Raw genomic sequence first — 13,776 nt, 5'->3', positions numbered from 1 at the left:
ATTATCCAACCTGCTATATCCTAACTACAGGGTCATGGGGGTCTGCTGAAGTCAATCCCAGCCAACAGAGGGCACAAGGCAGGAAACAAACCCTGGGCAGGGTGCAAGCCCACTGCAGGGCACACACAAGCACACACTAGGGACAATTTAGGATCGCCAATGTACCTAACTTGCATGCCTTTGGACTGTGGGTGGAAACCGGAGCACCCAGAGGAAACCCACACAGACACGGGGAGAACATTCAAACTCCACGCAGAGAGGACACGGGAAGCGAACCTTGGTGTCCTAACTGCGAGGCAGCAGTGCTACCCACTGTGCCACCGTGCCACCCCATCACAGCATTTTTAGATTTAAATGCAGCTTTTGATGCTAAAGAGCATGGCAATTTACTAAACAGGCTTGAGAATTTAATTGTTTTTGGTCTTCCTTGGTTTACTTCATAATTTACAAATATCTTAATACTTAGACCAGCTGTCCATTAGATGATGGAGTTTGGGCCAATGTGCCTCTTTACATGTTGTCATTAGAAGATTTAATTTGGAAACATAATACTAACTTTTATTCCTATAATGATAACACTCAAAAAGAAAAATACTTAATTTTGTCACCTACTATACAGTATATCATAAACATTGCTTCTGAGTAAATATATATAAAATTTATTTCTCTTAAAAATTAAGAAATTAAAAACAACTGTTGTACTTGGCTCATACTGCTACAAACAGTAAGGAAGACTCAAAAATCAGAAATCTTGAATTTTAGTTTAGCTTAATCTACCAGTAACTCAGGATTATTTTTGGCAGTGTATTTAAATTTTAGTCATCATATTTCCACACTTTCTAAAAGCTGCTTTTCTACCTTAGGAATATTACAAAATAGGGCAGCCTTTTAACTGCAGAATCTTCTAAAGCTAGTTAAGTCACTTGGCTCAAATAGGATTGACAACTGTAATGCTTTACTGTTAGGCTTAATACAGTACTCTACTGTTCATTCAAAACATATTAGCAAGGATAAGTAGAATTAACAAATACAACCATAAAACACTACTCTGGTCTCAAGTTAATTTTACACACCCTTTTAGAGTCATTAATTTGCTATGTAAAAAATGTTAGTGGCTTTGTTTACATTTTATTACAAAACTTCAGTATTATACACAGGTTTGCCAGAGCCTGTTTTTTAATATCAATATAGGCCTACAATAGGTAAAAGACCCTTTAACTACAGGGCATCTACCGTTTAGAATGACATATTAATAACAGAGTGGGGTGGCTAAAACTCATTATTTAGCATGGCATATTTCTGTTAACAAATGATAATGAAGCTGTGTATAGTGTTAGCTAATAATAAAAAATAGTAATCCATTTTTAATGGTTTAAGCAACCAGTTGACCTGGAAAAAAGCATGACACACATATGAAACATATTTTCCTCAAAACAGTGAAATAATGAAAGACTTAATGTTGTGTGTCTTGTAAGCAACTTAAGATTGGTTCGCATTAAACTCTAGAGAATGAAATATTTTATTTTCAATGAGAAGAAACAAAAAGCTGACTTAGCCCTATGACAATACATCTTTCTCCAAAATAAAATATGCTACTTATATTAAACCAGCAAAATACCCGCGCTTCACAGAAAAATTAAACCTTTTTAAAGTGAGGGAAAATATACCAATAATTATTTGTTAATGATCTCTTTGTATACCACGTTGTCAGTTCGGCCCTCCCGGGTGTAATATGACCAAGCTGTGCGCTTTAGGTTACTCTTGAGCATGCAACGTACAGTTGGCCATGTGAACAGTAATCTTGTCTGAAATTTCACAGGTTGGATTGCTGCTGTCATAATCGGTTTGAGTTTCATGGTTTGTTTCAATTACGACAGTATTTGCAGGACTTGTGTTGAAGTGACATTTGGCATCTGTCAAGCATTGTAAGCTTACAACCGGTTTCATCAATAACTTCACATCCAGCTTTTGAGAGTTTAAACATTCCGAAACAAAGTATTCACTACTGAAATCGTCACCTGTGAATCTAAGATGTTTAAGAGGCATTGACGGTTGTCGAAAGGTGTAAAAAATATTTGGCCATTTCGGTACACTTGAAAGCGACAACCGAACAATTCAGCGGCAGCCACCAACTCACATGCAGAACCATAGGTGAAGGGCTTAAGCATTTCACTCTTATAGTGCTCCTGTGTAGTATAATTATCTCCTGTACCGTCATCAGTTCACACCTTGAACCTGTCCCAGTCATTCAATACATAAGACACATATGGATATCGAGAGTTAGCCTGCAATATGTATCAAAGAGAATGGAAAAGGCAGGTGCCATCTCCGGGCATGGAAACCACTCGGTAAGTGACAGTTCTTTGATTGATGGTGGTCACCTCGATAGACATGTTAATGGGGTTACGGTTGGAATGATAAAGGAAATGGGTATCTGAAGAATGTAAAGTAAGTCTAAAATACCTACACAATAACTATAATCATAATAAACGAACAATAAAAAAGCGGAGAAGCCGTGGATTAAATAAAAAGGCTGTAGCTATCAGCAGGGAGACGTGAATCCCGTGGCAAAGCAAGGAAAGGAATGTAGAGACCGGAGCGACGGACGGCCTTATATAGGCAGGCAGCCAACACTGTTGGAGGCGTTGGGATGGGGGACCCAACGCCGCCTCACATGGTGACCGAGCTGCAGGCTATGGACGTATATATGTACGTAAGTAGGATTCAGTTAGCGTTGGGAACCCGCGTACCAGATTTCTTGAAGATGGGCCCATAAGTAATAAAGACTGCTGAAAAGTTCAATATGGCGGCCGACAGTGGCATCTTACCACCGAAATAAGTACGTACGTTGGTTTCGGTTAGCGCAGGGAAGCCGTCTACCAAATTTCGTGAAGATGGGGCCATAATAATAAAGATCAACATGGCGGACGTTGTCAAATGTTATGTGTAGAATTTCGAAATGAAACCTGCTTAACTTCTGTAAGTAAGCTGTAAGGAATAAGCCTGCCAAATTTCAGCCTTCTACCTACACAGGAAGTTGGAGAATTAGTGATGAGTGAGTGAGTGAGTGAGTGAGTCAGTGAGGGCTTTGCCTTTTATTATCCATCCATCCATCCTCTTCCGCTTATCCGAGGTCGGGTCGCGGGGGCAGCAGCTTAAGCAGAGAGGCCCAGACTTCCCTCTCCGGCCACTTCTTCCAGCTCTTCCGGGAGAATCCCAAGGCGTTCCCAGGCCAGCCGGGAGACATAGTCCCTCCAGCGTGTCGCCTTTTATTAGTGTAGATGAAATACAATTTGCATTGTAAGTTACAGAGATGCTCCGACTAATCGGCCAATTTTCACTTAAAAAAGACTCAATCGGTGATCAGTAAATTGGCTGATCACAAAAAATGATCTTTTTCAGCTCCTGTGGTAATTTAGTTGCATTGGTCCTTTATGCAATGTATTACGGTAGCGTCTTTTTGTTTTTTTGCAGCAAAACTTCCTGTACTGTAAACAAAGCAAGTCAAGGCTTGTTTTACAAGAGGCCGAGAGGCAATTAGAATATTAGCCTTTAGGTTAAAGGAATTCGAGTAATAAACTGAGAAAAAGGAAATAGAGGAGTCATCCTGTGCAATTAGACAAATGGCAAGAAAACTAACTGAATTCAGACGTTTATATTTTGTCCTTTAAATTAAAACAGACACAATTTGAGTTTGGAAAGTGAGCTTGTTTTAAATGCAGCAGCTTACATTTTTAATTGTAAAAAGGAAAGATAAAGACAATTTTGAAATTTACTGCTTAGTAAACAACATGCTTGTTAGCTTACCAGAAAAATGTGTTTTTTACTTATAAACTTGTTAAGGATGTTAATTTTGTGTCTTCTTGATAAAGAACTTATGAACATTTGATACATTAGTGGCTTTTTTAACGATTTGTACTGTGTTTATATGTTGCTGTGTGTCATACAGTATACGTTTTGGTAAGAAACAAGTATTGCATTATTAAAATGTTAATAATTATATCTCAAGAATTATAAATGTCAAGCTGATACACTAAAAAAAGACAACTGTAGAAACTGTAGTAAATGTATACTTTAACAGTAAAAAAAGCTGTAGTGCAATTAGTGATTAAAACCTATAAGTGCAGGTATATTTACATTAAACGGTGTTTAACTGCAAATACCAATTGATTGTACAAGTATGTATATATATTTTTTGTTAGAGAAATGGGAAAACTACTTTTTTAATAAACCTTTTTTCAGATAGGTACATTACCAAAACAAATGAATATTAGAGGTTGTAATTATAAGAAGCATTTTATTTTTTTTAATGCCATATTTATCATGGATAAATATTTTTGTACATATGTTATTAGTATGTTATTTAAGGAAATATCTATTTTAGTATTTTTATGGTCACTGAACGAACAATTAGCCTACAGGATTTTATCTTGTTAATAAAAAATGGATAATTAACACCTGAGGTCTATAGTTTAATTATAAAAATACACTTTGATATAGGACATAAGGCTCCTATGTGTCTGGTTATGCAGGAGCTTAGTGTAAAATGTTTTTTAAAGGGATAAAGGAAAAAAAAATTTGAATCAGTATAGGAATAGGTTGATCAAGTGACATGAAATCGGTGATCGCTATTGGCCTTAAAAACCTTCATTGGAGCATGCTTAGTAAAGTATTTGGATCAAACTATCTGTATTTCATGGAACATCTGTTCAGTGGCACCCTGCATTTTCTATTGACATTCACACACATTATCTCACTATGAAGAGGAAGGCACAGTCAAGTGCCCAGTCCATTTCTCCTGTAATGTTTTATCTCCAGATTGTACCTTACTAGAAAGTTGCATGGCGGGAATAATCAATATGGCTAAATTTAAGAGTAAAATTACTTTTATACATGACTCAAAGATCAGTTTCAGCTCAGTTGTATTAAAATGTAAGAATGTTTGACAAAATACCCAAGTTTTAACTAAATATGAGGAAAAATAAAGTACTATCTACTGTATATACTTTCATGAAACAGAAAACAGATGAGAGCTGACATTTTACTGGTTAAGCCCTTAAACTGACATCATGACATCCTGTCTCATTTCAGCTGGTTATATCTGAGATCAATGTAATTTTCTTCCATATTAAAGATGGATTTATGCTCTCCTTTGTTTTAGCTTAATTTGTTAACATCAACTATTATTGTAGGCATGGTTAAAAAATAAATAAATCAGTATTTCACTGCACATTCAACAGATTTACATGCAAAACTTACCAACTGCCTGGACCTGAAGAGCTCTTCCATCCACTTGGGTATTGAGAAGGTAGCCCTTTAAGCTCTCCATGATTGGATGAAAGTATGGTAAAAGAGCCCCTTTGGCAGCATTAGCTGAGGGAAGAAAATGCACAGTCAGTGTTACTGTCTCCTATTCAAAAGAACAGTACACAATCTACGTTCACAAGTGCAAAATTGACAACTATATGAAAACAGTTAAGGGGAGCTTGGTTAAGGGCAAGCATTTTAAGCTAATACCAGACAGGAAAATTCTACATACTTATTATGCATTCACTGTCCTTGACAATATAAATACAAGGACAAGGACAATAGCTTGGATACCGCTGGAGTAATAGGGCTTAAGAATATGTTAGGTGCCTCATGCCATAGAATGAAGTATGTTCTAATTTAAAACATATTAAGTTCTATCATGGTAGACCTTCTAATTTGTGCAGGGTTTATCATGCCTCTAATTGAAAACTGGTATGAGATTTTAGTTTTATTGGAAGATCAAAGATTCATGAATACCAGAGGTTGCTTGAAAGAACTCTGTCCTGGTGTCTCTGAAAGAACTACAGGGCTGATAGAATGCTGGAAGTGGTTATCTAGCTTGTGAAAGTGAACTGGGATGGGATTTAAAGAAACCACACCCTTAGAGGGTAGTTGAGTTTGAAGTCAGGAGAAAATTTGAGTCAAGCAAGGAATACAACACAATTTCTTGAGTAAATCACAAGGTGGGAGGTGATAGGGACTATTTTATTGTGATAGTTTCTGTTGTGAAAGTGGATCAGTTACTTCACCTGACAGACACAAATTTAAAGCTGAGGGTTTGTTATCTATTTTTCCAATTGTATATTTTGTTAATTTTACCCTTAGGACAATTATTTGTAAATTATATACATATGCATCCTTTCACTGTAAATTTGGCTTATGGAATTATTACAGACTAGCCGAAGCCCGCCGTAGCATACGGCGGTGTAAGAATAGGAACGGAAAACGGTGAGAAAGGAATTCAGTATAACAAAGGCTTAGGAAACCACCGTCGCAGTATAACGAAAATAGCAAGTAGTGAAACCAATGCCAATGGTTGAGAGAGTACCTTCCTGTAGCAGGCTACGGAAAACATAGACATATATAGATAGACACCGCATTTCACTGTGTTGCCTTATTGCGAGTGGTAAAAGTGCCATTTAAACTAATGCAGGTAGACGTGGAAACCGGGTTTTCTGATGAAAACACAATAACATTTTAAACAGTATCGTTTACATACAACAGATTTTGGCGAATCGTTTACATGCAATTATTTATATCCATTTATACACTAATAATGGCAATTAGTAAATAATAATAATAATATAATTCTTATGATTATTAAATAATTCCTCCCATATAAGTAACATTTCTCGGACTGCTTTCTTCCATCTCCAAAACATTTCTAGACTTTGTCCTGTTCTTACACAACACAGTACTAAAGTATTGGTTAATGCCCGAGTCACCTCGCGTATAGATTACTGTAATGGCGTTCTGTCATACCACAAAAACGTATCCATCGCTTACAATTTATTCAAAATTCTGCTGCCAGGATAATAACCTGCTGTTCTAAATCCACTGAACATACTACACCTATTCTCTCTCAACTTCACTGGCTCCCTGTTAACTACAGAATACAATACTAAACACTGCTCTTAACATTTAAAGCTCTCCACAGCCTCACTGATCTCCTACAGACTGACACTCGTCTCGCTCACTCCGATTCTCATCTGCAGCTCTACTTTCTGTACCACACATCAAACTCTGTGCTGTGGGAGCTCGATAGTCTCTCATAGTGCTCCTCAACTCGGGAATTCTCTTCTCTCTCATATACATCAGCTCGATTCAATAACACATTTTAAAACTACCCTCAAAACTTATCTTTTCAAACTGGCATACCAATTGTGAATTTTGCACTGTTACTGCCAGTTATCTTTGTTTGTTTGCTAATTATTGCTGTTTGATCGAGAGCGACTGTGGACGCGGAAGTAGGATTAGAGTTGGTGGGCGGGGCTCTATCGAGCGTATCTCATGGTCTTAGAGTTGGCAGGTGGGGCTCTGTGAGTTGGTGGGCGTGGCCCTCTGTCTTGCGTGCGCTTAGTGAATTACATATATAGATTTGGGGAGGCTGCAATACTGCTACATAAATTTCTCAAAGACACTGGGTAATAGAAAAAAAGAAATAGTACCTATAGCTCCAATAGCACTGACGGACAACTCCTTGATCCGTAGGCTTTGAGAACACTGCAAATTTGTTAGCATTCGTTCCATAAGAGTGGGGAGATAGGGCTCAATCTTGTCACCTGGGAGGATGAGAAGAAAGTAGAGAGCTTAATGTATTAAGAAAACAAAATCAGTAAACACGGTTTTTACTTTAAATACAAAATAAAATAATTTGTATATAACACTGACCAATACAAGTATTTTTTGCACATTAACAGAATTTTAACTATAGTAAATATAAGCACAAAGGAGGACAAAAAGCACAAAAAAGATTAAGAGGGCAAATAAAAACAGTGTCTTGGAGAAACAGAAGGAAACTTCAGTTAATGTTATGAGAAGGAGAGGAATGTGAGACTTAATGGCACGGAGCCTACAGTTAAGGCCAGGGAAGTTAAAAGGATACCAAATAGGATCAAACAAACATAAATCTTTAATGGGGGAAGTAGCGGAAACAAAGTGTTTTTTTTAGAAAGGTATGTAATAATGTAAAGGGGCTGAAGAGAATTCGGGCCAAGTCCAAGTTTGGAAGAGGAGAGATATTGGTGCAGTGCACAGATGTAATATCTGATGAGAGACAGGAGAATTTCAGGCAGAAAGCACCCCATAATACTACACATCTCCCAGCACAATTGTACACCGCTGAATCTTAAGAGGGTCCAGACCAGTGCTAACCTAATAGGATCATCACAACCAATAAGGGAGAAGATTAAATAGCTCAAGAAGACTGATAGAAAGGAATGGAATAAATTTGCTTAAAATGAACTGTAGAAGTAATCCTGCAAGTTGCCTTAGCAGAAAAGAGCAGAAAGTGGATATACTCAGCACCACATATACAATTTGGCAAGAGAATGGCTTGGCATCAAAGAAAGGAGAGATAGTAGTAGCCTTCTCCAGTCAAAATCAAACAGAACAGAAAGAGAAATCAAGCAATTAAGAAGGGAGACCAAAGTCCTGATCACACAGTATAAGAATGCAGGTAACAATGACCATGATAGTATAGAACCATCTCCATGCTGAACATCATAGGCAAGATATGATTCTCAGGGCTGGCTAAGAGGATTAATTTGTACATGACTGACAATGGGTACATCAATACCACCATTCGGATGGGGGTATTCCAGGTTTTTCAGGGTGCTTAGAGCATACCAGAGTTTTCAGTCACAGGATATAGGAATCAAAGTCTAAGATGAGTGACTTTATAGTTGTATGGCAAAATTTTGCTAATGCACATGGATAAATTCCCTATGACTTGATTTAGGTAGCTTTGAGCTATTACCATATTCCAGGTTATATAAAGAACCTGATACTAGCTACTGTGGAGGAATTAATGCAAGGTTCAATATAAATGATTTACAACAGCATGGCAGTCTTTGGAGAATGGAATTATAGCAAGATGTACCTTCACCTCCTACCCTGTTTGTCATTGGAATGAAGGTGCACATTACAGCAGATTCAGGTAAATCCCAAGGACCAAGAATGCCCTCAGGGAACCACCAGTTGACCATTAGAAGATTCATGAATGACCTGACTGTACCTACCACCACTCATGTACAGGCAAGGTGGTTCCTATCAGCATTGGACTGCATGGTCACATGGGCCATTATGAGGTTGAAGCCTGCAAAGTCAAGAAGTCTAGTGATCAGGAAGGAGGTAATTAAGACTATGTTCAAGGAGAAACTGAAGGGGAAAGATAATCCAACTATTAAGGACAACCTCATCAACTGCTGGGGGAATGGTATGATAAAAGCCTCTCTGTTAAGAAAACCATTTCCAGCACTGAGAAGCAAGAAGAAGATTGGTTGAGGAAGACTGACAAGTCTTGCCTTCCAAGGTAGTTCAAGGCATAGCTTTATCAATATACTGTAAATTGCTGGCTAGAATTATGTGGCTTCTGGCAGTGTACAAAACACAGATTATAGTGGTTGAAGAACGAGAGAAGAAGATCAGCAAGCACATTTTCAGGTGGCTTGAAATGACTATAAGCTTTACATCAACTGGGCTGAAATAAGGCCAGGAAAGCTAAAAGTCCCCCTTGTAGTCCTCTAGTGAGGACATCTAAGTGGCAAAATCCAGGTTAGTCATGAACTTTGCAGATTCTAAGGATGAAAGAGTTCAACACACTTTCAACAGTGGGGAAAATCCAATACAATGGAAAGGAGTGTAATGATCCAAGATTAGGACAGAAACATTAAGGAAGTGAGGGGAGAACATGCAGCCATAACTTGGCAGTTCTAAGAGCCGGGACAAGGTAGGGCCTCCTCACAGGAGGATGGAACCATTTCTTATATAACTCCTGCTAAAACCATATGATACCCTTCCACTTGCAAAGGTGGAGTAGGAGGGAGGACCCCCCCATAGATGCTGTGTGTTGAAAAGACCTCTTGCTGGATATGGTTTAGGAGGAAAGGTGCATGTTGGAAGCCAGAAGCTGATGGTCTGTGATTTGGCCACAACTACCAGCCCACCAGCTAGAGGGTATAGCAGCTGACAGCTGAAAGATGTCTACTGTCTAATGAGATCAGCTTCTGGCCAAAGCAACAGTCATCATAAGGTGAGTGTGGCTGAATATGGTTCAGTACACCAGATGGTGTACTGAAAAGCTAAGGCCAGCTGCCAATAGGAAGCATTACAACATTTGTAACAGTACAGAGTGGTAACTTAAATGAGCATTTTGAAGCGAATGCAGATGGTCATGATGGAGTCCACAAGTAAGTTTCAGTACCTGGAATTTTGAAGGAAGAAGTATTCTGGAATCTGGTGATACAATTGAAATGTCTGTTTGCAATGCCATGTTTATGGAGGATGAAAACAACCTGGAAATATTTAAATCAGGTGATGTAAGGAGTTGGTGAAGACAGTTTGGTGAGTTTATGGCTTAGAGAAAAATGTGAATGTGATCCCTGGAGAAGACTGGTTATCATACATTCACTTAGTGAAAATAGTAATGATGGTTAAGACAACTAAAAACTAAAACATTGAAGATGGACTATACCAGACACTCTGAAAAAAATCAAAAAAGTCAGCATTACTGGGGTGAAAGCTTTTGCTTTGTACTATAGACAAAGTTAGAGAGGCGAGATTGCATTGGTTTGGACATGTGCAGAGAAGAGATGATGAGTATATTGAGATAAGGATGCTAAGGATTGAGCTGTCTGGGAAGAGGAAAGGAGGAAGGCCTAAGGGAAGGTTTATGGATATGGTGAGAGAGGACATGCAGGTGATGGGTGTGACAGAACAAGATGCAGAGGACAGGAAGATATGGAAGAAGATGATCCGCTGTGGCGACCTCCAGCGGGAGCAGCTGAAAGAAGAAGATGACTATTTGGTAAATAAGACTTGTAATACTTAATTTGTGTAATGTGTTAAAAAGGGATATAGGATTATTTGAATAAGATGTAGCTTTAAGTAAGTACATTGTGGAAATAAGACTGTAATGTTGAGCTTATAAGGGATTGTGTGTTTTTAAACTAAAGAATAACAAGAGAATGTTTGGTCAGCAAGCACATAACAATGACTGATAGGAAGCATAAATGCTTTTGAAGAGAAATATGATACTAGAATGCATGCAAATAAGACTGAAGGATATTGGGAGATATGCAAATGTAGAAACAAATAGTAATATATCATTATTATTAAACTAGCGACTTGGCGCGCGCTACGCTGCGCGTTGGATGACCACAGTTGAAGGACTCCCTGTTTAAACGCGGCTGCCAGTCGTGAACTGGGTCCTTCATTGCACCACATTTGATTTTTTGTCTATTACGGTTGTTTTGCAATCGTAAGGACCTCTCGTTGGGTGTCTCATTGGCACGCTTTTGCCTCTTTCTTTCACAATCACGGCGTAATGTCTTCTCTCTCTGTAGGGATTTCAGTTGCCTTTTGTTGTGTGGCAGAGACGCGTCGTTGAGCTAATCTGTGTGAATGCTGAGTGTCCATTTCTTGTCACGCCTTTGCCTCTTTGCTTCATGATCACGCTGTAATGTGTCCTCTCTCGCAGCAGCAGGTTTAGTTGCATTTCGTTTCGGCATTGTTCCATAAGGTCTCCTCCGTACAATTGCACATGGGTAGCTGAAGACGGAAAGGCATAGTGGGCATAGTGAAACACACGAATTGGTGACCAGGGGAACCATCCGACCTAGACGCGGGGCTCGAAATACTCAAGTGCACGTCATTCATAATTTAATTTATTTTTTTTTTGTTATGAACTTCCCCAAAAGAGTTGATCTGTGTAAATAGTTAATAGTATATCAACAATATAATCTGTTGTAGTACCTCATAACCTGCATACATCACGTGTTTGGCTGTAACGCCAGAAGCGCGGTGGCCGCTGTAAGGGTAGGTTGTGGTTTCTGTTTCTTTCATGATTTTTTTATTTCATTGCATGTATTATTTAATAGGCAGAGGGGAGAAGACGTTAATGAGACGTTCTGTGTATTTCTTTACTTTTCTTTTGAAAAGATTTTCGGGAACAGGAAAAATGAAAGCAAAGGAGAAAGAACGGAGGGGGATAAGCAGGAATTCTGAGAGGGGACGGACGGACTTTTCTACGGGGCGGCTATACAGCCAAAAGGAATGAGGACCCGGACACAGATACCGCGCTGGGCTTTTATTATATAGATTGTGTAAGAAAAAAGGAAAAGAAAGTGCTGGAAAATGCCTGCCTGTTAAACTAGTAATTCTGACTTTGTACCAGCACATTCAAATTAGGAGATGAAATCACATTTAATATTTAACTTTTTTTTTATTTGTTATTTTACCTGCTTTTGACAGATAATGGTAGACATTCAAAATAAATAAACAAACCAAATACTGCAATTGATAATAACTTCATAAAAAGAAAATATACTTACCAAGATTTTCTGCAAAGTTTTCCAAGGCATAGTAAGCTTTTGTCACATGGCTGCAATGCTTATTATCCGTTCCCGAAAGATAGTTCAGAAGTAGAGGCATCAGTTCATCAGAGAACTTACTAATATCTGGCTGTATATATAAGACAATTTTTGTTATTTTCATGAAAATACTTATTAATGCAGTAACTAAAAATAAGCAACATTAACTTCAAAAGACACATGAAACTCCTTAACAAGACTATTTTCATATACATTCTTGATTAATTTCTTTTCTTTTTTGAACGCACAAATTTCTTTTTTCAGATCTAAGCTAACATTTTAACATTACCTTTTTAATATGAAATGTTTCACCAAAGTTTTCACATTGATATTTCATATATGTAAAATCAATAGAAATGCTTTTCAAGCAATTTAGATAATATAGAATAAAATAGAGCAGTGGTTCTCAAGTTCATTCCTGAGGGCCCCTGCGGCTTCAGGTTCTTCTTTCATTCAAATTCTGAGCCTAAATAAGCAAGCTGTTAGTTCTGAGTTTATGCTTTTATATCAATCCAGAAATTATACACAAAGTATGCCAAATACTACGGAATGAAAAAAAGATGTGCGGTACATGGACAAGAACGCATTCCTTTTTTCTTTTTAATATTTTGCTGAAGGTACTTGACACATAAAAAAAAAAAATTACTTTTTCCTCAACAACTCTGCCCTCTTGTGTCTGTCTTTAAATAAGATTCTAATGTATTTCATTGTTTCACTATTAAAGATATACTGTACACATATATCTGTATTTTTTGTGTAAACTTCTGGCATTCACTCCTTCAGAGTTATTTATGCGAGTGGTGATAAATACATCCAGCTTTTCAAAATAGGACAAAAATAATTAGAACTTTTTTTTAGGCTTGCAACTACTTTTAACTTATTAGGAAAGCAGAAGACATATGCAACTAGCAATTGCTATCAGATCACCAAGGTGAGGCATCGCAGTGAGGCATTTTATGCTTACATACTGCAGTAAATGATGATATGGGCAAAGTTACTACAATACCTGCAAGTGCTCAGAAAACTGTCCAAGTGCAAACAAAGCTGCATTTCGAACCACCTGGCTGGTGTCATTTAATGATCGACAAATCACCTGAAGCATGCTTGATAAATATCTACAATAGAATAAAAAATAAATAAATAAGCTAATTTGAACTATAGTTCAGGCAGAGGTTTGTATGACCTACAATTAAGGACTTCATTCTTAACAGTACATACACTACAGTGAAACACATACACTTTATGCTAAAACTGAAATGCATACATTGTATAATAGGTTTCTGCATACACAAGCATAAAATATTTTAATTCTGAAATCTAGACACAAGTCTTTATATCAGTATAATTTTGTCATAGGAAAAGTGTATAAATATGC

At 37.7% G+C, this 13,776-nt stretch overlaps 1 protein-coding gene across 1 annotated transcript in view; it reads right to left on the bottom strand.

Annotated features, from left to right (window-relative positions):
* ipo4 (importin 4) overlaps window positions 1-13,776 on the bottom strand; it is a 162,391-nt gene that overhangs the window by 94,615 nt on the left and 54,000 nt on the right. The window contains exons 13-16 of the mRNA XM_039747609.1: window positions 13,408-13,516; window positions 12,363-12,492; window positions 7,479-7,592; window positions 5,260-5,373 (exon numbers count right to left, since the gene is read on the bottom strand). Coding sequence (XP_039603543.1) covers window positions 5,260-5,373; window positions 7,479-7,592; window positions 12,363-12,492; window positions 13,408-13,516 — 467 coding nt within the window. The remainder of the gene's footprint in view (window positions 1-5,259; window positions 5,374-7,478; window positions 7,593-12,362; window positions 12,493-13,407; window positions 13,517-13,776) is intronic.

The sequence above is a fragment of the Polypterus senegalus genome, chromosome 1, assembly GCF_016835505.1.
Source record: "Polypterus senegalus isolate Bchr_013 chromosome 1, ASM1683550v1, whole genome shotgun sequence".
NCBI lineage: Eukaryota > Metazoa > Chordata > Cladistia > Polypteriformes > Polypteridae > Polypterus > Polypterus senegalus.
The sequence above is the reverse complement of the archived record's forward strand: the minus strand, read 5'-3'. Positions and strand labels throughout refer to the sequence as shown.